Here is a 19,735-nt window from a genome sequence, read left to right on the forward strand (position 1 = left end):
TCCTATTAGAAAGCGAAGGAGTCAAAATATTTAATTTTTAACTAGATTGCGTCGGGTCCTGAAGCCTCCTCCTAGATCCAAGGAAGTTCTGTCTGAAGCCGATCAGCTGATTTCCTCGGTTACGCACAATACGCAGCTTTCTACCAAGTGACGATTATTGGGATTGTTCATTCTCATCGGAGACCAACAAGCTATTACAGTAAGACCCGAGTTTATTAGACAGCTGTCACGATTTGTTTTGCTTAATATTAAACTAAATGAGCATAGCCAGCTGTAGACAATATATACTACAGTAGTATGTCTTTATTAAAGTTTTAGTCCTAGCTCGGATTCTAGCGGTGGTATTACCAACCTGTGGTAATAGCTAGCCTATAGCTGGTTTAACTTAAACCTGAACGGGTATTTTCTGCTAAGGTCCTGTGTTGGTGACATTTAGTAAGCTAACTAGCCTAATGTAATGTAGCTATCTGAACTAGACTAGATAACTACACACAATTTAGCTACGTTAAGAATAGCTAACGCTAACGCTGTTGTTTGGTTAGCAGTGTACGTATAGCCATCTTGCTTAGCATTATGTGTGTGATTTAAGATGGGGCTGATGAACGAGGTACAGACAGGTAGCACTAGGTAAACAAAACAATTTATTTCGGCTTAGTCTACACTAGTCCCTAGAAACAGTGGATTGTATTCAATCGGTTCTGTAAATCTCCCGTATTTAGGTAACTTTAGCTCACTGTAGGTGCTCCTGACACTTCCACATGTATTTATTTTCTAATTTATCAAATATATTGAAAAACGATATTCATGTGTCATAGGTAGCAAGACTAGCCTAGACCTATCTGATTTATAGCTACTATTTTACAGCAGCATTTAAACTGTGAAAATCAATTCAACCTGTTTGACTACAAGTCACATGGACAAGATTAATCCTTAAGCTTGTTGGGGCGTTAAGCCAGGCATTTGCATTCTGCACTTTAAAACTGTCGAACTACCCACCTGAAAACATCTAATTTAGCATTCACATGAGCGTCTGAATGGCGTAGATAACAATCAACGGTGTTGCGTGCACACGATCAGCGTTCTTGAACTAGCTACCTAGCTTACATTCTTTCAGAAATTATTTTGTTTAACCAAATAACTAGAACGATCACGGGATCCGAATAAGATGACACATTTTTAGGTCAGTCACATGGTAGCATCTCAAGGTTGTGTAAACTATCACACCACCGATACAACCATCTTCATTACTGTGGTGTAATTAGGCTTCCTGTCTTCACCAGGTTAGAGGAATGTACGCCCACACCGTTATGACAGTGGCAAAACTGCCAGTGTCAACGGGTCACACCACAAGAGCTTATAAGAGAAAACCCCCCTTCATGTTCTGCAACAGCTTTAGGTGTTGTTTTTTTCTTGAGCTTAACCGATTCTGTTTCATTGCTCCTTTTCCAGGAGACTGATATTTGCAGGCGTGCTGAGCAGGCCCACCGTACCAAGCCACCATGGGGGAGCTTTTCCGAAGCGAGGAGATGACCCTGGCTCAGCTTTTCCTCCAGTCCGAGGCTGCCTACTGCTGTGTCAGCGAGCTGGGCGAGATCGGATTGGTGCAGTTTCGTGACGTGAGTCCCATGTGACGTGATGCACTCCGAGTGGCAAACGGTATCTGTAACCTCCTAACAGAGGATGCGGTATAGTGGCTTGTTGGTTGAGATAGGGCACACTGCCTGCTGTGCCGTTCTCGTCATGTGCTCCCAGCTGACCCCAGCAGACAGCCTGGGAAGCTGTTCTCACGACGGCCTCTTTGACAGCCCCATGGCGCAGAGAGGCATCTATAGACTGAGCCGAAACAAAGGACAACTCTTATTTCACTGCGTGACTTCTTTCTCTCGTAATATTCCCACAGTCACGGGGTCATTTTTTAAATGCCATTCTTGAATGTAGTATCAGGTCTGTATTCATGTAGATTGTAAAGTGTGACAACCGAATATAAATACTTTTGATGTTTTGTTTGCGTCACAGTTGAATCCAGATGTGAACGTGTTCCAACGCAAGTTCGTCAATGAAGTGCGTCGATGTGAGGAGATGGATCGCAAGCTGAGTAAGTGAGCTGTGGAGTGTAGGCTCGCTTCCCCTCTACCTTCTCAAAACGCTTCTCAATTCTCTGGCTCTCTGGCTCTCTGGCTCTCTGGCTCTCTGGCTCTCTGGCTCTCTGGCTCTCTCTCTCTGGCTCTCTCTCTCTCTCTCTCTCGCTCTCTCTCTCTCTCACATTCTCACTCTCTCACACACACACTCACGCACACTCTCTTTTGACTCTCTTCTCTGTGTCTTCATTGGTCAGGGTTTGTGGAGAAAGAGATCAAGAAAGCCAACCTCCCCATCGTGGACACGGGAGAGAACCCCGAGGTTCCTTTCCCCCGAGACATGATAGACCTGGAGGTGACCGTGCCCACCGCACACGCTCCCCTCACGCTCCCCTCCACTCCCATGGTCGAGTCTGACCACCGAAACCACCCAACAACTCTGGCCAGTACCCTCCAACTAACAGCCTGTCTACCCCGGTCTCCCTTAGGCCACCTTTGAAAAGCTGGAAAACGAACTGAAAGAGATCAACACCAACCAGGAAGCCCTTAAAAAGAACTTCCTGGAGCTGACTGAGCTGAAACACATCCTACGGCGTACCCAGCAGTTCTTTGATGAGGTCAGGTTTACCTTCCTTTCAGTCCTGCGTCCACCACAGCCCACCCCATAAACCATCACTTGGTCAGTGGCACAACAAAACGCCTATTTTTCCACTGACACACGGCCATGTTTCAGCTGTAGTAGTTGTGTAATGCGGTCTCATGACATAGTAATAGCGCTCATAGTAGTGACCTTTGATGTGAAAAGGATATTCCACTGTGCTGCATCCACAAGCAAAGCTGGGTTTACTTGGACTGCTATGACCTCTTTTACAAGTCTTTATGAGGTTGTATGGGAGTAAATCAGTCAGTTAAAAGTGTCTCTTCTGCAAATCATTTACACGTCACATGGGTTTTGTTAATCTGTAATCGGACGCGTATGTGTCATAAGTGTGTTGTCGTTACCTGGGTCCATTTCCTGACTTGCTGTCGTGACGCCCCACTTCTGGCAGATGGAGGACCCCAATCTGCTGGAGGAGTCGTCGACCCTGCTGGAACCCAACGAGGCAGGCAGGGCCGCTCCCCTGAGACTGGGGTGAGACCTCCCCCCATCCCCCCTGCCTCCTCCCCTCCCCCCATCCCCCCTGCCTCCTCCCCTCCCCCCATCCCCCCTGCCTCCTCCCCTCCCCCCATCCCCCCTGCCCCCTCCCCTCCCCCCATCCCCCCTGCCTCCTCCCCCTCCCCCCATCCCCCCTGCCTCCTCCCCCTCCCTCCATCCCCCCTGCCTCCTCCCCTCCCCCCATCCCCCCTGCCTCCTCCCCCTCCCTCCATCCCCCCTGCCTCCTCCCCCTCCCTCCATCCCCCCTGCCTCCTCCCCCTCCCTCCATCCCCCCTGCCTCCTCCCCCTCCCTCCATCCCCCCTGCCTCCTCCCCTCCCCCCATCCCCCCTGCCCCCTCCCCCCATCCCCCCTGCCTCCTCCCCCTCCCTCCATCCCCCCTGCCTCCTCCCCTCCCCCCATCCCCCCTGCCTCCTCCCCCTCCCTCCATCCCCCCTGCCTCCTCCCCTCCCCCCATCCCCCCTGCCTCCTCCCCTCCCCCCATCCCCCCTGCCTCCTCCCCTCCCCCCATCCCCCCTGCCTCCTCCCCTCCCCCCATCCCCCCTGCCTCCTCCCCCTCCCCCCATCCCCCCTGCCTCCTCCCCTCCCCCCATCCCCCCTGCCTCCTCCCCTCCCTCCATCCCCCCTGCCTCCTCCCCTCTGGGTCTGAACAGCGGAGCGTTACATAGAAGCTCAGTTAGTAGTAGCTTGGATAGTGTTCTGTTGGTCATCGAGGGGAGGACCATGTAGTCCAGGGTAGGGGCCAGTCATCTGCCCACTGTGATGCATGCTCTAGGTACATTCGATGTTTTTGGGTAGTGATCTCACGGCTGGCGTACAGACAAGTGAATCCACCGATGCTGTCGAACACCCGGACTAGGATACCTCTCATTTAGATCGTCTCCTGTCCCCAACCTGTTTCATGTTCAAACACTGTGAGACTGTGACCTGATGGAGATCTCCTTGTACAGCAGGGCTTGCTGCCGTGGGGGCTGCCAGCCAGCTTCCCCAGCTGGTTAACTGGAGCCAGTGTTTGTTTGCTCTGTTGTCCTGGCACAGGTTTGTTGCCGGGGTGATCAGCAGGGAGCGCATCCCCACCTTTGAGAGGATGCTGTGGAGGGTTTGCCGTGGCAACGTGTTCCTAAAGCAGGCGGATATTGAAGAGCCCCTGGAGGACCCAGCCTCGGTCAGTACTGACTGACTGACTCGCGGCTCATTCAGACCTGGCTCTGTGGACCTCTCCTCACTCCTCAATCTCCTTCTTGTGTTTGGCCTTCACAGGGCGACCAGGTCTACAAGTCTGTGTTCATCATATTCTTCCAGGGAGACCAGTTAAAGATTCGCGTCAGGAAGATCTGTGAGGGGTAAGGTCTCAATTGGGAGGCAAAACCAAAAGCCAATGATCCCTCTGTGGCAAGCATGTCTGTCCTCCAGTCTCTTCTCTCATACACAACTATGTGTGTGTGTGTCCCTCTGTGTGTCTCTCTGTGTGTGTGTGTATGTCTCACTGTGTGTGTCCCTCTGTGTGTGTGTCTCTCTCTGTGTGTGTGTGTTCAGATTCCGTGCGTCCCTGTACCCGTGTCCAGAGACCCCTCAGGAGAGGAAGGAGATGGCTGCAGGGGTCAACACTCGCATCGATGACCTCCAGATGGTACGCACCCACCTGCTTCTGACATCACACCTCGCCTGGATCCCGGGCCTGACCCGTGGACGCGGTTTGGACTCCCGACTTCTGTTCTTTCAATCCCGTTTCCCTCGGAAATGTCACTCCTTTCGGTCGGTAGCCCACAGCCCTCGGATAGAAAGAGCAGGAGGAACTAGCCAAATATATTAGATTAGATAAACCCTCAGTGCCGAGAGAGCTGCTGTAATGAATGGAGTTGATCTTTCCAATAAGATCTCAATGCCCTTAGATCAGATTAGGGGGGGGTTCTCAAATTGAGTTATCTTCTTGTTGCTTCCCTGCTTCTGATTATGCTGAGAGGGGGAGCTGACCGATGACCACAGCAGGCTGGGCGGGAGGCAGTCTGGACCAGACAGACTCTGCCAGCGTGGGCCAGGCCCCGGTGATGTCGGCCTCTACCTGCAGCCATCACACTGTGCAGGCAGGGCCGGTGGAGAAGGCCCCCTGCTCTGCTCCTGGAGACAACTCTGGGCTCTGTGACTCACCGGAGGTCAACAAGAGGCCCCGAGAAAGAAGAGAGAGATGTCCCGAACGCTCACACACGCACACATGCACTCGCCGTTCACCAACCGCTTGGCTCTCTCTCTTGTACATCAGATAATCCTTCCCCCTGACACCCTCGATGGTGCCAGGCACCATGCGAGGGACAGTGCCAGTGTCGCTGGCCACTGCAGCCTGTTGAGCCAGCAGGCCTGCAGTCTGGCTATGACTTGTTATGAAGCCACTCGCTCAGCATAAACAATCTCTAATGAGCCCCCCCCCCCCCCCCCCCCCAGGGTACTGCCTGAGGCCCAGGGCCATTTCTAAGGTGTGGGGATCCATTGGAGCGCTGCTTCCCTGATGGCACAGCTGAGAGGCATCCTCTCCTTCTTTGGCTGGGGAAACAGGAACCTTCAGCCATCTCTCATCACGGGAGCCAGCTGAATGGAAGGGGTGTTCTAAAGTGCGTTGCGTTACACATACGCATCCAGACCACCCACCTATACTCGCCCCCACAAATAAATACTGGGGTGAACGCGCCACACTCACTACTCTGGAATGAGCTTAGCTCAAATCCTCGGGGAGGGGAGTCACATGCCCCTTGAGCCAGTCATGTGTGTGCGAGCGTGCGCTTGTGTATTTGTGCAGCTTGTGTGTCTCAGGATTGGATACAGTTACATACCCTGTCTGGGCGGAGATGGAGAGAGAGGGGGTAGAGAGACATTGTCGGCCTTATGCCCGAGGCCCCCTGTCCACCAGAGACTCACGCCTGCAAGGGTTCCGGAATGCTCCGCTTGGCCATAGCGACGGGCATACTGTTATGCTTGTTGCTACGTGGGCAGCAGGGCTAGGGATAGTAGAGGAGGGTGGAGCACGGGGCCAGGCCTGCCCGTTTGGGAGGCAACAGATATGAGAGTGTGTGTGAGGGTCTGGGCCGGGTGGGTGTAGAGCAGACATAAAGTCCCTGTCATCCACTGATCATGAGACGTGCTCTTCTTGGGAGTCATTCTAGTACATTCCTGGGAATGTCCCCAGCGTAACTTACGGTAAACCGCCCAGCTCCCGTCCCAGCATGCACCAGGATCTGCCTCGGGTACGCATAGCTCCCAGTAAACACCCCTGTTTGTATGAAGCCCTCAGACACCACGGAAAATGTGATTCACGGTGTCTGCAGTTTTTTTGTGGCAAAAGGCCACTCTAATCCAATTCAGTCACTAGTCAACATCTCATGTTCCTGGGTGTTCCCGGGTGTATTGACCCCTGATCTATCTGCCCCGACCCCCCCCCCCCTCCCAGGTGCTGAACCAGACGGAGGACCACAGACAGAGAGTCCTGCAGGCCGCCGCCAAGACGGTGCGGGTGTGGTTCATCAAGGTGAGGAAGATGAAGGCCATCTACCACACCCTCAACCTGTGCAACATCGACGTCACCCAGAAGTGCCTGATCGCAGAGGTCTGGGGCCCCGTGTCCGACCTGGACTCCATCCAGTTCGCCCTGCGTAGGGGCACGGTGAGTGTCCCCCCCGTGCCCTCTCTCCCCCCGCTCTCCTCCCCCCCCCCCTGACCTGCTGGGGAGGGATGAGACCCCCACCCCACTCTCACACATTCCACCGTGTCTCCAGATCACGCGTCGGGTTCGGGATCTGAGCTCGGAGAACTGATCGTCCCTCCAGCTTTAGAGCAGTGGTTATCCACCCTGGTCCTCAAGTACCCCCTGTCCTGCACGTTTTAGATGTTCCCCTGCTCCGACACACCTGATTCAAATCAATGGTCGTTAGCAGGCTTCTGCATAACTAGATAACGACCCATTTGTTTGAATCAGGTGTGTTGGAGCAGGGAAACATCTAAAACGTGCAGGACAGGGGTGCCCTGAGGACCAGGGTTTAGAACCAGTGCTTTAGACCATCCAGTCTGAGTAGCCAGACGTTCCAGTGCTCCCTCAGTGACAGTGCTAACGGGGCGTGACACAGCGTTGCGTGACACGTGGACATGGTCATGGTTTTGCACCTATCAGGAGGCCAGGGGCCAGGCTGAGAAGAGTATGGTGGGAATCTCGTTCAGGAGGAGTTCGTGCGAGGTCTGGTGACCTGGTGTTCTGGTGAGGTCGGGTACAGCCAGAGTGTAACTATCACATGAATCTGCTGAGAGATTCCTATCAGCTTATCTCTCAACCCTGCTCCTGCCTCTCTCTCTCTGCCCCTGTCTCTCTCTCCTCTCCTGTCTCTCTCTTCTCTCCTGTCTCTCTGCTCCTGCCTCTCTCTCTCTGCCCCTGTCTCTCTCTCCTCTCCTGTCTCTCTGCTCCTGTCTCTCTCTCTCTGCGCTTGTCTCTCTGCTCCCAGTCATGGGAGAGCAGCTATACCCTATGTGAACACCCAGCCCAGAGCTAGCTCAGTAAGCCTGTTCTGTTCATGTCAGCCAAGGCTTAGTCCTCTCACGCACCACGCTCTCTCTCCCAAGCTGCTGAATATATCCCAGGGCTATTTTTAGCCCCCCTCCCCATGTCCTGTAGAGGAACACAAGGCCATGGTAGACCCCCCCCCCCCCCGCCCCTATTAATACACCCAAGATCCTACCTGGATCTGCCTGCTTCTATCTCCCTGTACCACAGCAGGGAAGGATGGGGTTCATTCAGGAAGCCCTGTCTCATTCAGACCATCTGTGCGGTAGATATTTGCTCAGCATGAATCACAGCAGCCAGTGACCCCGGCGTGATGACCTGTGAACGGCAGACAGCCCCACAGACAGACTAATGAGGAAAGCAGCAGAATTCCTCTCATTCCTCGACGTTGAGGAGAGTGCAGCTGACTAGCAGGACCTGCACATGATCCCATTGTGAGGGAGATTACTGCCACATTGAACTGATTTCCCCCCCCCCCCTTATTTCTCTTCCACTTTTTCTTTTTTGTCTTTTTTTGTCTTTTTTTATAACCCGAAGACTTTAGAGAGCTGTTTTTGCCAATAGCCTCGCTAAATACCGAACAGTAAAAGTGCGTTGTTGTATGATGTGGTCACAGTAGTTTGACCGTGGTCCTGCTCTGGTCGTCCTCAGGAGAAGAGTGGTTCGTCTGTCCCCTCCATCCTCAACAGGATGCAGACCAAGCAGACTCCGCCCACATTCAACAAGACCAACAAGTTCACCTCCGGCTTCCAGAACATTGTGGATGCGTACGGCATCGGCAACTACCGTGAGATCAACCCAGGTAAGCTTCCTCCTCCTCCTCCCCATTAGTCACGGCCCTCTTTCTCCATGCTGTCGTATTCCCTCTCTCATTTGGCCTTTCAGAATGCAAACAGCGTCTGTTGACCCAGCTGTGTGTGTGTGTATAATGTGTACGTTCTTCAGTAATGGTCCGCTTCATCCATGTGGTTGCATCCTGGGACGCAAACCTCTTTTGATATGGGTTTTTCCATATAACAAACAGCATCTATTTACCCAGATGCGTGCGTGCTTGTAAACCATAGGTGTGGACCGGCATATCCCTGTGTCACCACATCACTGTCGATCACACGGCATTGTGTGTATGTGTGCTGGTGCACTGTGTGTGTTGGTGCACTGTGTGTGTGCTGGTGCACTGTGTGAGTGTGCGTGTCACTGCCATCTGCTCATATTCTCCCCCCCCCCCCCCCTGCCTGCTTGTGGACCTTCCAGCTCCATACACCATCATCACCTTCCCCTTCCTGTTTGCCGTCATGTTTGGTGACGTGGGCCACGGCGTGCTCATGACCTGTGCCGCCCTCTACCTGGTCCTGAGAGAGAGCCGGCTGCTGGCGCAGAAGAACGACAACGAGGTACTGGGACCCCCCTCCCTCCCCCCCTCGCTCCCACAGTCATCCTCATCCTGGTCGACCCTGAGACCAACACCTTAGAACAGGGGTTCCCAACCCTGGTCCTCAGGGAACCCCTGTCCTGCATGTTTAAGATGTTTCCCTGCCCCAATACACCCGATTCTAATGAACGGGTCGTTATCCAGCTCTGCAGAAGCCTGCTTATGACCATTTAGTTGAATCGGGTGTGTTGGAGCAGGGAAACATCTAAAACATGCAGGACAGGGGTGCCCTGAGGACCAGGGTTGGGAACCCCTGTCTTAAATCACCATAGATAGACTTTTTGTACATCCACATATCCACTTTTGACAGTCTGACTGTGTCATCGGTATGTGTTAATCTGAACCCGAGACCAGGACCTGGTCACAGCTCTGGCTGTGTATAGCTCCCAAACCCCCCCCCCCCCCCCCCCCCCCCCCCCCCCCCCGGAGGTCAGGCAGTAACAGTGAGGCCTGTCTGCTCTGTCCACCCCCCCCCCCCCTCGTCGCTGTTGTAGATGTTCAGCATGGTGTTTGCGGGCCGCTACATCATCCTGCTGATGGGCATCTTCTCCATCTACACGGGCATCATCTACAACGACTGCTTCTCCAAGTCCCTCAACCTGTTTGGCTCGGGCTGGAGTGTCCGGCCCATGTTCGACTCCAAAGTAGGAGGGAACTGGACGTGAGTCTGCTCTTGCATGTGATGTGTGTGTGTGTGTGTGCTCTGTGCTGTGCCTCTTCAGGCAGTGTGTGCTATAAAAGGATGTCCAATGCCTTTCCAGTTTTACAGATGTGGAGAATAACAGAGTTTTGCAGTTGGATCCAGCTATAAGCGGAGTATTCAAAGGACCATACCCGATTGGCATCGACCCAGTGAGTACCCCCCCCCCCCCCCCCCGAAAGTCGCTTTGAGACATCAAGCTTCCTGACGTCTATGTCCGGTTTGACCTCACCGATCTGTCCGATGTGATCCGCAGATCTGGAATATCGCCGTCAACAAGCTGACGTTTCTCAACTCCTTCAAGATGAAGATGTCCATCATCCTCGGCGTCATCCACATGCTGTTTGGAGTCTCCCTGAGCCTGTTCAACCACCTGTATGTCTCTCTCTCTCTCTCTTTCTCTCTTTCTCTCTTTCTCTCTCTCTCTCTCTCTCTCTCTCTCTCTCTCTCTCCCCCCCCCTGTAGTCAGGTTTGGTATCTCCATGGAGGTTTCACGTCCCTGTGTTTCTCTCTCTCCAGATACTTCAAGAAACCCCTCAACATTTACCTGGGCTTCATCCCAGAGATTGTGTTCATGGCCAGCCTCTTTGGCTACCTGGCCCTGCTGGTCTTCTACAAGTGGCTGGCGTACGACGCCCGCACCTCCAGGGCCGCGCCCAGCCTGCTCATCGCCTTCATCAACATGTTCCTCTTCAACTACAGCGACCCCACTAACCAGCCCCTCTACAGGGGACAGGTGAGCCGCGGTCAGCTGTCCTGCTGTCCCATGAGAGTGCCGTATGAGGCATGTCGGACAAGCTCCTCTCTGGCCTCTCTCTCTCTCCCCAGATGGGATTGCAGTGTTTGCTGGTGGTGGTGGCGCTGGCCTGTGTTCCCTGTATGTTGATTGTGAAAACCCTGGTCCTTCGCCGACAGCACATCTGGAAGCAGAATCTGGTACAGTCTGCCTACCCCTCCACACGCTCACACGTTTCAATCAGTTGTGGATCCAGTTCAAATAAGAGCCCAAATAAAACCGCTGCACAAAGTTCTCACTTAACAGGTACATTTGAAAGGTCAGAGCAGCAAGGCAGGTTTGCAGGTCGTGGCGGTGACCCCAGTTTGACCCCAGTTTGACCCCGTCCTCTGTTGTGCTTCCCAGGGCACGCAGAGCTTTGGAGGGATCCGGGTGGGGAACGGACCCACGGAGGACGAGGCTGAGATCATCCAACACGACCAGCTGTCCCAGCACTCTGAGGAGGAGCCTGAGGTGAGGGACCCCCCCGGGACCCCCCCACCTCCCTGTCTCACTCTCCCCAGTCCTCCTCCTCCCTGTCTCACTCTCCCCAGTCCTCCTCCTCCCTGTCTCACTCTCCCCAGTCCTCCTCCTCCCTGTTTCACTCTCCCCAGTCCTCTACCCCACCTCCCTGTCTCACTCTCCCCAGTCCTCCACCTCCCTGTCTCACTCTCCCCAGTCCTCTACCCCTCCTCCCTGTCTCACTCTCCCCAGTCCTCCTCCTCCCTGTCTCACTCTCCCCAGTCCTCCACCTCCCTGTCTCACTCTCCCCAGTCCTCCACCTTCCTGTCTCACTCTCCCCAGTCCTCTTCCTCATTGTTTAACTCTCCCCTGTCCTCCTGCTCCCATTGCTATCCTGGGCTGCCCCTGCTTCCTGACCACAGCAGTCTCTCCACAGTAGGGAGGGGGAACAAAGCAAGGCCAGGCCAGGATACAATAACCCTGAATAATTGAAGACACCAGCCACACTGGAAACCTTGTTGAGAGCTCCCATTTCATTTCCACTGGCTCAGGAAGGCACAGAACAACATCCATATTGTAGGTGGAGGCTGTCTGGATATGTCACTCCAACATGGTTTGGAAACAGGAAGTCACGTTTCTTCAGGCCACCGTTCAACTGTTTTTCGATGGTTTCAGTCCTGTTTTAGCCTGTTCCCGTCTTCGACCGTCTTTTAAGGAACCTATAAAATGACACAGTGGCTTTTTCTGTCTGTGGTGACATTCAGCCCAGATCAGTGTAGTGTTGTCTCACCAGAGCCAGGTCGATCGTTTGAACAGGCTCCTCTGACAGCTGCGTAGACACAAAGGGCCTCAGATCCTCTTCAGGTCTCTGTTCTTCCTGGGTGACCTTCGAAAGTGAAGAGAAGTTTAATTTGATCAAACATTTATAAACATGTTAATGGCTAAACAAAGCCAGTGCCCTTTTAAACAGGCTGCCCATGAGACTCCTCTGTCGTGCTTCAGCTAACACTTGGACGTTAATGCTGTCAATATTAGTAGGCTATTCCCAGGCGCCTGTGTGTTACTCTGTCTCAAGTTAATAACCTGCTCTGCAGGTTTGGTCGTTGAATAGGCCTGCATGTGGCTGCATTTACAACAATGTCACATTTGAGTCTATTGCGTTTAGTTACTTGTGCACTGGCTAAACGGGGACCATGCTGGGTGTGAAAGGGTCCGTGTGGGTCGTCCCTCCTGGCGAGGCAGGTCGTGTTTGGTGCCCAGTCAGTAAACATGCCTCCTGAGCTTTAATAGAGAAGCTGGTGTTTTAACAGGCACCTCGTGCTCAACCCCTGTGCCTTTTTAAACCCCTACTAGTCAGCTGCTCACGTATTGCAAGTATGTCCATTGTTGCTGACCCCAGCCACGTTTATGAAGTAGGGTATTTGATTCAACAGAATACAGCCTAATAACTGGAACTTGACCCGACGGGGCTGGGGGATGTGATCCTAGCCCTCGCTGGCCTGGCCCACCTGTTGTGCCAGGCTAAGTGGGTCAGTGCATATCCAGCTCTTTTGCCTCTCACCGTCGCTGTATCCAACGGCAACCGGAGACACACACCATAACAGCATTCACAAGATGGCAAAGACCTGAGAATGCCCTTGTAGAATGTTGTCACTGAACACTGAACAGACCCGCTTCATAGCACCGACAGGTGAACCACTGCCGTGACAGGGCGTCACAAAGGCTAGCCAGAGAAGTTGAGGATGATGCTACGTAAACACCTCCAGTACATTACAATGTGTGTTTATTTCCCGTTTTTTTGGGTGTGTGTTGTGTTTTTTTCTCTCCCCCTCATGTCATTCCTGTCATCACTAACCCACCGTGTGTGTGTGTGTGTGTCACTAACTGGGACCTGACCTTTTGTCACCTCCTTTCAAGGCTACCGAGGAGGAAGTGGTAAGACAGGAGCTCCCCCTAGTGCATGTTTTACTAGTCTGTCTGTCTCCCCGTCTCTATCTGTCTGTCTCCCCGTCTCTATCTGTCTGTCTCCCCGTCTCTGTCTGTCTTTCTCCCTGTCTCTGTCTGTCTGTCCTAGTTACCTGCTTCTGTTTGTGTGTTGGTGTTCCTGATAGTCCTGTTGGCTGTGTGTCTCTGTGTTGTGTGTGTGTGTTTCTTGGTGGCTCTCTGGGTGATGGAGGGTGTAACAGACTCCGGGGCCCCAGGGCTGGGCAGCATCAGTAGAGTAGTGCTTCCTGTCGGGCCCTAATCAGGTGGCGGTGCAGGGCCCTGGCTGTGGGGTTCCTGGCTGTGGGGCTCCTGGCTGTGGGGCTCCTGGCTGTGGGGCTCCTGGCTGTGGGGTTCCAGGCTGTGGGGCTCCTGGCTGTGGGGCTCCTGGCTGTGGGGCTCCTGGCTGTGGGGCTCTTGGGGCCCCTGGCTGTGCAGGGCTCCTTATGGAGCAGAGGGGGCTTCATTGCAGCTTGGGATCTGACTCCACTCTGCTGGGGAGGCTGGGTTGGTAGCAGCTGTTAGGGTGGGCTCTTCTGAATGGCTTGCTGGATTGATACCTCCTGCATCTATGTGAACCTGCAGCACTGAGTCCTGCTCCCCCAGTCAGGTTATAGCCCAGGAGCTGGGGGATGTTGACGCCTGTATGTTTGCTCTCTCTCTTTCTTTCTCTCTCTCTCTCTCTCTCTCTCTCTCTCTCTCTCTCTCTCTCTCTCTCTCTCTCTCTCTGTCTCTCTCTTTCACTGTCTCTCTCTCCCTGTCTCGCTCTCCCTGTTTCTCTCTCTCTCCTCCACAGTTTAACTTTGGGGACATGGCAGTGCACCAGGCTATCCACACCATAGAGTACTGTCTGGGCTGCATCTCCAACACAGCCTCCTACCTACGACTGTGGGCCCTTAGTCTGGCACACGCACGTGAGTCTCTGCGCACACGCACACACACACACACACACAGACATACAGACAGGAGTCACCTGCTCACACCCACGGATACACACACACACACACACAGCCACTTCTCTCTCTCTGGGTAGTTTTGCCCTTAACCCTGTGTGTGTGTGTGTGTGTGTGTGTGTGTGTGTTGCCCAGAGTTGTCGGAGGTGCTGTGGACCATGGTGATGCACATCGGCCTGTCATCTCGAAGCTTCGCCGGCTGCCTGCTGCTGAGCATCATCTTTGGCGCCTTCGCCGTCCTCACCGTGTGCATCCTGCTCATTATGGAGGGCCTGTCGGCCTTCCTGCACGCGCTCAGACTGCACTGGTGAGGGTTTCACTTCCTCCCTCCTCGCTGGGGAGTCATTTGTTTTCTGTTGTTTCTCTCCCCCCCCCCCCCCCCCCCCCCCTCACACGTTACTGTCACCCTCCATGTCTTCTCTCGTCAGCAGTTTGCTGTGGGTGAGTGGTTTTGCGGCGGTTTGCAGCGTCTGTCCACTCTGGGGACTGTTCAGCAGGCTAGCTATGTCTGGCTCAGTTTGTTATTAAAGTCTGTGTTGAATCCCTGGAGAGGATCACCTGACTCTGACAAACTACAGCTGGCCAGATCCATCTTATTATAGCCACTCTCCGAGCCAAATAGATGTATTCTAGTTAAATCTTCTTTATCCCAATTATTTGGGATAAAGGGTGGACTATGAGACAGAATAATTGTAGCCAGTATAGCTAATAGTGTTTATTTTGTGTCTTTTTAATTGTTTTTATTATTATGGAAGAAAGGTCAATTCATTTGTCACTGTTGTCGTGGACAGTGGTCTGCAGCGCCCCCTGCTGGTGGCAGCAGATCTTATCTCAGTCAGGCTTCAGCTGACCGGTGATCCATGCGAGACCGAAGCGTGCCTCTCTGGCATGTGGTTTATGCTTTTAGAAGCTGATGTTCTCCCACACCTACTGTTTCCTGGCTTGGAGCCTCCAGTATGTTCAGAGCCAGCCAGGCAGCGTATAGTACATGTCGAATGCTAGGCCGGCCATCTGGCTCTGTCTCATGTTAAGGCGGTGCGTCATCCAGACTGCTGGGTTCTGTAGTTCTTCCAGGGCTCCCAGGAGGCTTTGCTGTCCATTTATCAGCCATGTGATGTGGCGTGGGCACGGGTCACAGCCTACAGGAATGGGCCTTGATAAGCCACTGGTGCAGTCACAGAGCAGGTGACTGACACCAGTGATCAGGGCTTCGTGTACCCATCCCAGGAATGCAGACGAACCAGCAGCCTGCAGCACTCCCTGTGAAGGGCCCTCGGGGACAAACGGGAGGCTCCGTGCTGGAGATCACCCGACCGAAAGCCCGCCTGGGCAGATCTGGTTTGATCAGGCCTCTGTTTTGGATGCCTATCAGCTGTGTTTGTGGTGCCCCCCCGCCCCCCCCTCCTCCAGATGGCCTCTGGAATGAGGGTGTGCGTGTGGGTGTATAAATAGCCCCGGGGGAGGGGGGGTTGGGTTCCAGGCTCCGGTGGTTGGGTTTCAGGGTGGAGGTGGGCTCTGTTACGAGCTGGTTTACAGAGAGAGACACTGGTATGGGGAGCAGGGTTCACCTCGCACCCCACCCCGATACTGGATTGCCTTTTACGTTTGGACCTTTGCAACTGACTTGGTGCTGGACTGTTACTGTACACCACTCCTGTTACCTCATTAATATCCTTGATTGGCAGGCTAACTGACAACCAAGCACCTTCGTTTATACCGTTCACTTCAATTTATATTGTTGTTTTTTTTTTTCCCAGGGTGGAATTCCAGAACAAGTTCTACACTGGGCAGGGCTTCAAGTTCCTTCCGTTCACCTTTGAAAGCATTCTGGACGGGAAGTTGGAAGATTGAAGAGGTCATTCCTCCTCCTCCTCCCGCCTCCTCCTCCTCCTCTCACACGCCTCACTGCACTCTTCTTCACTGGGGCGTTCAGGAGGGATTCTGATGTCGGCTAGACTCCACCCCCTGGTTGTTGCTTCAGGAACTATGCTATTGAATGACACTCCCTCAACCCCCCCCCCCCTCCCCCCAACTGTCAAAAACTGACAAAGATTTAGAGACAGATCAATCTGTTATATTTATCCGTAATCCCCATCTCTGTTAAACCATGCTACATATTAAACATGTTTCAAGCTCAGTGCTTTAGTTTCTCTGCCAGATCACCTTTTTCTGAAGATCCGTGACCTCATCGTAATTTGGGATTGGTTTCGATTATTTGATCAACTATTTATTCTCTGAAGGTCTTGTGGTAACATGTCCAGGTGAAGCCCTGTGTTTATCCGTCTACTGAAGACAGGAAATGCTTTTGGTTCAGTAGTTCCGTTCTGCAGATGTGTTGATTGACTCCGACCGGGTTCTGTCGGAGGTGAAGGATGACTGTCATCTGACTCACTCTGAGCTGCACCCATCGCCTGCCTCACCACCTTTAGGAAACTCCCAACAGCTCTAGCGTGTGTTCCATTGTTAAGTCAATCCCTCATCCACCCTCTTTATAGCTGCTCAGTGAGAATACACACACGCACACACACACACACACACACAATCTCAGGTTACACACACATAGCTCTACTGTGAGGCTCTAAGGGAATAACGCGTGACTACTTATTCGGATGATCATAGCATTGTCCTCAATATGCAGATGGGTTGATGTATTGTGTGTGTGTGTGTTGACTGTTCTGTTTCAGACATATCTGAATGCAGTGGACTGAGGGGAATCTGTCGTGTGTAGTCCCGTTAGCCAGAGATTATTTAACTGGTCTAAAATGTAGCCAGACTTTCAGTGATGATCCATGACAATTCGATTATCGGTCATTGTGTGTGTAATTGTCGTTCTTGTTGTTGTGCTTGTTTTTCCAGATGTGTTAACGTATTGATTTTCTGTGAATGTTTACAATCTGACTAGGGAATTTAGAGGACGGTGGGGAGAACAGAAGGATTTTGACAGACATCCGAACATTAAATGTTGTCCAGACCGAATAGGACGGGAGTAGCATTAAGTATCTGTGTATATGTTTGTCAATAAAGACAAAGAAAGGGGTTTCATGAGAATTGTGTTTTTTTTTCTAAGATGTGTGCCCACTCCCTACCCCCACCCTCCTTACTAGCATGGAGTGTTTATGAACGGGGATCGAAATCTTCTATTCTGAAGCCGCATCATGGATCAAGTGTGCCATCTGGTGGCTATAGAGTGTAATGCGGATACAGCGCTTCACATACTCTGAACAAAGTTATAAACGCAACACTTCACTGCAATATTTATGCTGTCTAATCGGTATCTTGATATGTCACAACTGTGAGGTGGATGGATTTTCTCGGCCAAAGAGAAGTGCTCACTAACACAGATTTTAATTGATTTGTGAACAATATGTGAGAGAAATAAGCCTTTTGTGTATGTAGAAAAAGTCTTAGATCTTTGAGTTCAGCTCAGGAAAAATGGGGGCAAAAACAAAAGTGTTACGTTTATGATTGTGTTCAGTGTAGTTCCTCAGGCCTCCTCATGGTGGCAGTGTTGCACTGGGATGAATGAAGCTCTTCTGGAGCAGTAGCTAATGTTCTCCTGGGTGTTGGTGCGTGAGGAGGGGAGGATCAAGGGAAGCTTGGCCAGGCTTTTGAGAGGTACTTTGGATGTCTCTCCAGACTGCTGTCACGGATGAATGCTCCTTCCTAAGTAAGTACAATATGAAATGACTAAAAATGTAAAAAATGTAAATGTAAATGAAATGTGTTCTTCAAAATGATTGGCTGTCACAACAGGAAACTAAAAGTACATTTAGTTAAGTTTACATGGAACATTTTCCTGGAAGTTCATTAAGACATATTCCTACCATGGTATCCTCATTGTCTTCAGGACAGATAAAGTGGGGTGACTTACCTGCATTAGAAGTGAATTTGAGAATGAAAGGTGATATCAGAGGCCTGTTCCAGCACAAATAAAACAGAATACTTTGCCACTTCACATACTGATATACAGTTATATGTTCTACACTATGGAATTTTTTCATAAGCACTTAATAGTCTGACGTTACAGTGACTGATCATGGCAAGGTACTATATGATACAACCACTCCAAACATGATTAAGTAGGCAGTTATTTCTGTTCCTGCACAGCGAGAGGTCACTCTGGCCTTTCTGAGGCGGTCAGAGTCAGCATGAAAATGGGAGGCCTTCCTTTCTCTCCCGTATTAAACCTGTTCTGGTTATCAAATGAAAGGATGACTATTCAGGGAGAGGGATGGAGGAGGGCTCGCTACCGTTGTGCAGGCTATTAGTGGTTGTTGGTTTGTGTCTGGGTTCAGCCTTTTTGATTGGTGTTCAGTCCTGGGACCGTTGCTAGGCGACCTCCATGAAAGACCTCAGGAGGAGAACTCGATGTTCTCCCCTAGGAGAATGTACATTCTATTAACAGTCCCTATCGGACACAACATCCTACGTAGTGACAATAGAAAGAGAATAGAGATTATATTTCCTAGGAGTCCCTCCAAAGCAGAAAAGTTCAATTCGTTTTCAGGTTGTTATTCTGCTGCCTGATTCAAGAGTATTGAAACTGAGTGGAAATGATTGATTTTCGGAAAGTTATGCCTTTTGAAGATAGTTCAGGAGAGAGGTGACAGTCATCTTAAATTGCAGCAGCCCTGGTGCTATGAACCAGAGGGTCCTGTTGCAGAGAGATGAGGACAAACACGATAGGTGACACCTGTTAAACGTGGCAGACTGGCCCAGCTCTGTGGTAGGTAACAAGATTAAAACCTCACCATGTATCCCACGTTTCATAAGACGTTTTGAAACTCAACCTATATTATAAGTTGAATAACAACATTTGGTTGGTGGTTGAGTGTGATAGATTTTCTATAGGCAGGTGGTATCCTTTTGAACAGGCTGTTCTTGCTTTGCTAAACTCGTTAGTCTGATTGGAATGCTGCTGCCATGTCTGTTCATCTCCCGGTCCCTTTTTTTCTTTCCGCATTCTGAGCCTCGGAATGTCACTGATCCTTTCCCTTTGGTCAGGAGACTTGGCAGTGGACATTGAATGTGACATTCCCTGTGACCAGGCCCGAAAGGTCATTCATCAGAATCAGAATCAGCATTATTGGAAGGAATTTTGACTCCATTCTATTGTTAGCGTCCTGAAAAAAGTCACTCGAGAGCATAGCTCTCTCTTTGGATCAGAAAACACAGAATGATTAATGACAGTGGGAACATGACGTAGCTATGTTCCCTCCTGCTCAAAGTATGACTGACATTCATGTTGATCTTTTTTTTCTTCCAAGGACCATGACATTTTATTCTGTCTTTAGCCAATCAACATGGATTTGACACTGCAAATGAATACACTGTTGACTTAAATGGTTAAAGACATATTTTGCTCATGTTTCTTGAGAATGCAAACTTCAGAGTTTAGAGAAGAAAATAAAGTCGTAGTTGAGTTACAGGACTTCCTCAGTACATTTCTTTGAAAGTTCTAGTCCTCTTTCCTCCCAGCATTGTGAGCAGCCTGTGGAACACAAAGCCATGTCATGCCTGAGAGTAAAAGTAATAGTCTAGAAACTGTCAGACAGATTGAAGGATTATCGAGAGTGCTTGAGGGTTCCTTGATTGACGAGTCCATTAGGTGTGTGGGGCATCCAGGTGAGGGGGGGTCATCGAAAGCTTCTCTTTACTCTG

General features: G+C 51.5%; 1 protein-coding gene across 2 annotated transcripts; it reads left to right on the top strand.

The window, feature by feature from the left end:
• The first annotated feature begins 95 nt into the window (after window positions 1-95).
• On the top strand, window positions 96-17,111 carry atp6v0a1a (ATPase H+ transporting V0 subunit a1a). 2 transcript variants are annotated; one of them, XM_047037803.1, is made up of 22 exons: window positions 96-199; window positions 1,450-1,616; window positions 2,017-2,095; window positions 2,336-2,433; window positions 2,567-2,695; window positions 3,128-3,210; window positions 4,271-4,397; window positions 4,493-4,575; window positions 4,769-4,862; window positions 6,672-6,884; window positions 8,424-8,574; window positions 9,024-9,163; window positions 9,696-9,862; window positions 9,963-10,053; window positions 10,158-10,276; window positions 10,421-10,637; window positions 10,730-10,837; window positions 11,043-11,150; window positions 13,056-13,073; window positions 13,918-14,035; window positions 14,210-14,381; window positions 15,832-17,111. In XM_047037803.1, exons 2-22 carry the CDS (start codon window positions 1,500-1,502, stop codon window positions 15,923-15,925), a joined length of 2,526 nt encoding a protein of 841 aa, XP_046893759.1. In that variant the 5' UTR covers window positions 96-199; window positions 1,450-1,499; the 3' UTR covers window positions 15,926-17,111. The 2 variants fall into 2 exon arrangements, with proteins under 2 accessions (XP_046893759.1, XP_046893760.1); XM_047037804.1 differs by lacking the exon at window positions 13,056-13,073.
• Window positions 17,112-19,735: the final 2,624 nt, after the last annotated feature.

Source organism: Hypomesus transpacificus, chromosome 17, assembly GCF_021917145.1.
Source record: "Hypomesus transpacificus isolate Combined female chromosome 17, fHypTra1, whole genome shotgun sequence".
NCBI classification, from domain to species: domain Eukaryota; kingdom Metazoa; phylum Chordata; class Actinopteri; order Osmeriformes; family Osmeridae; genus Hypomesus; species Hypomesus transpacificus.

What these genes read in the sequence shown, in the direction of transcription:
- atp6v0a1a (XM_047037803.1), top strand. Translation starts at nt 1,500, where the DNA reads ATGGGGGAGCTTTTCCGAAGCGAGGAGATGACCCTGGCTCAGCTTTTC. An exon ending in TCGCCCTGCGTAGGGGCACG is followed by an intron (nt 6,885 to 8,423) that starts GTGAGTGTCCCC and finishes GGTCGTCCTCAG; the next exon opens with GAGAAGAGTGGTTCGTCTGT. An exon ending in AAAGTAGGAGGGAACTGGAC is followed by an intron (nt 9,863 to 9,962) that starts GTGAGTCTGCTC and finishes ATGCCTTTCCAG; the next exon opens with TTTTACAGATGTGGAGAATA.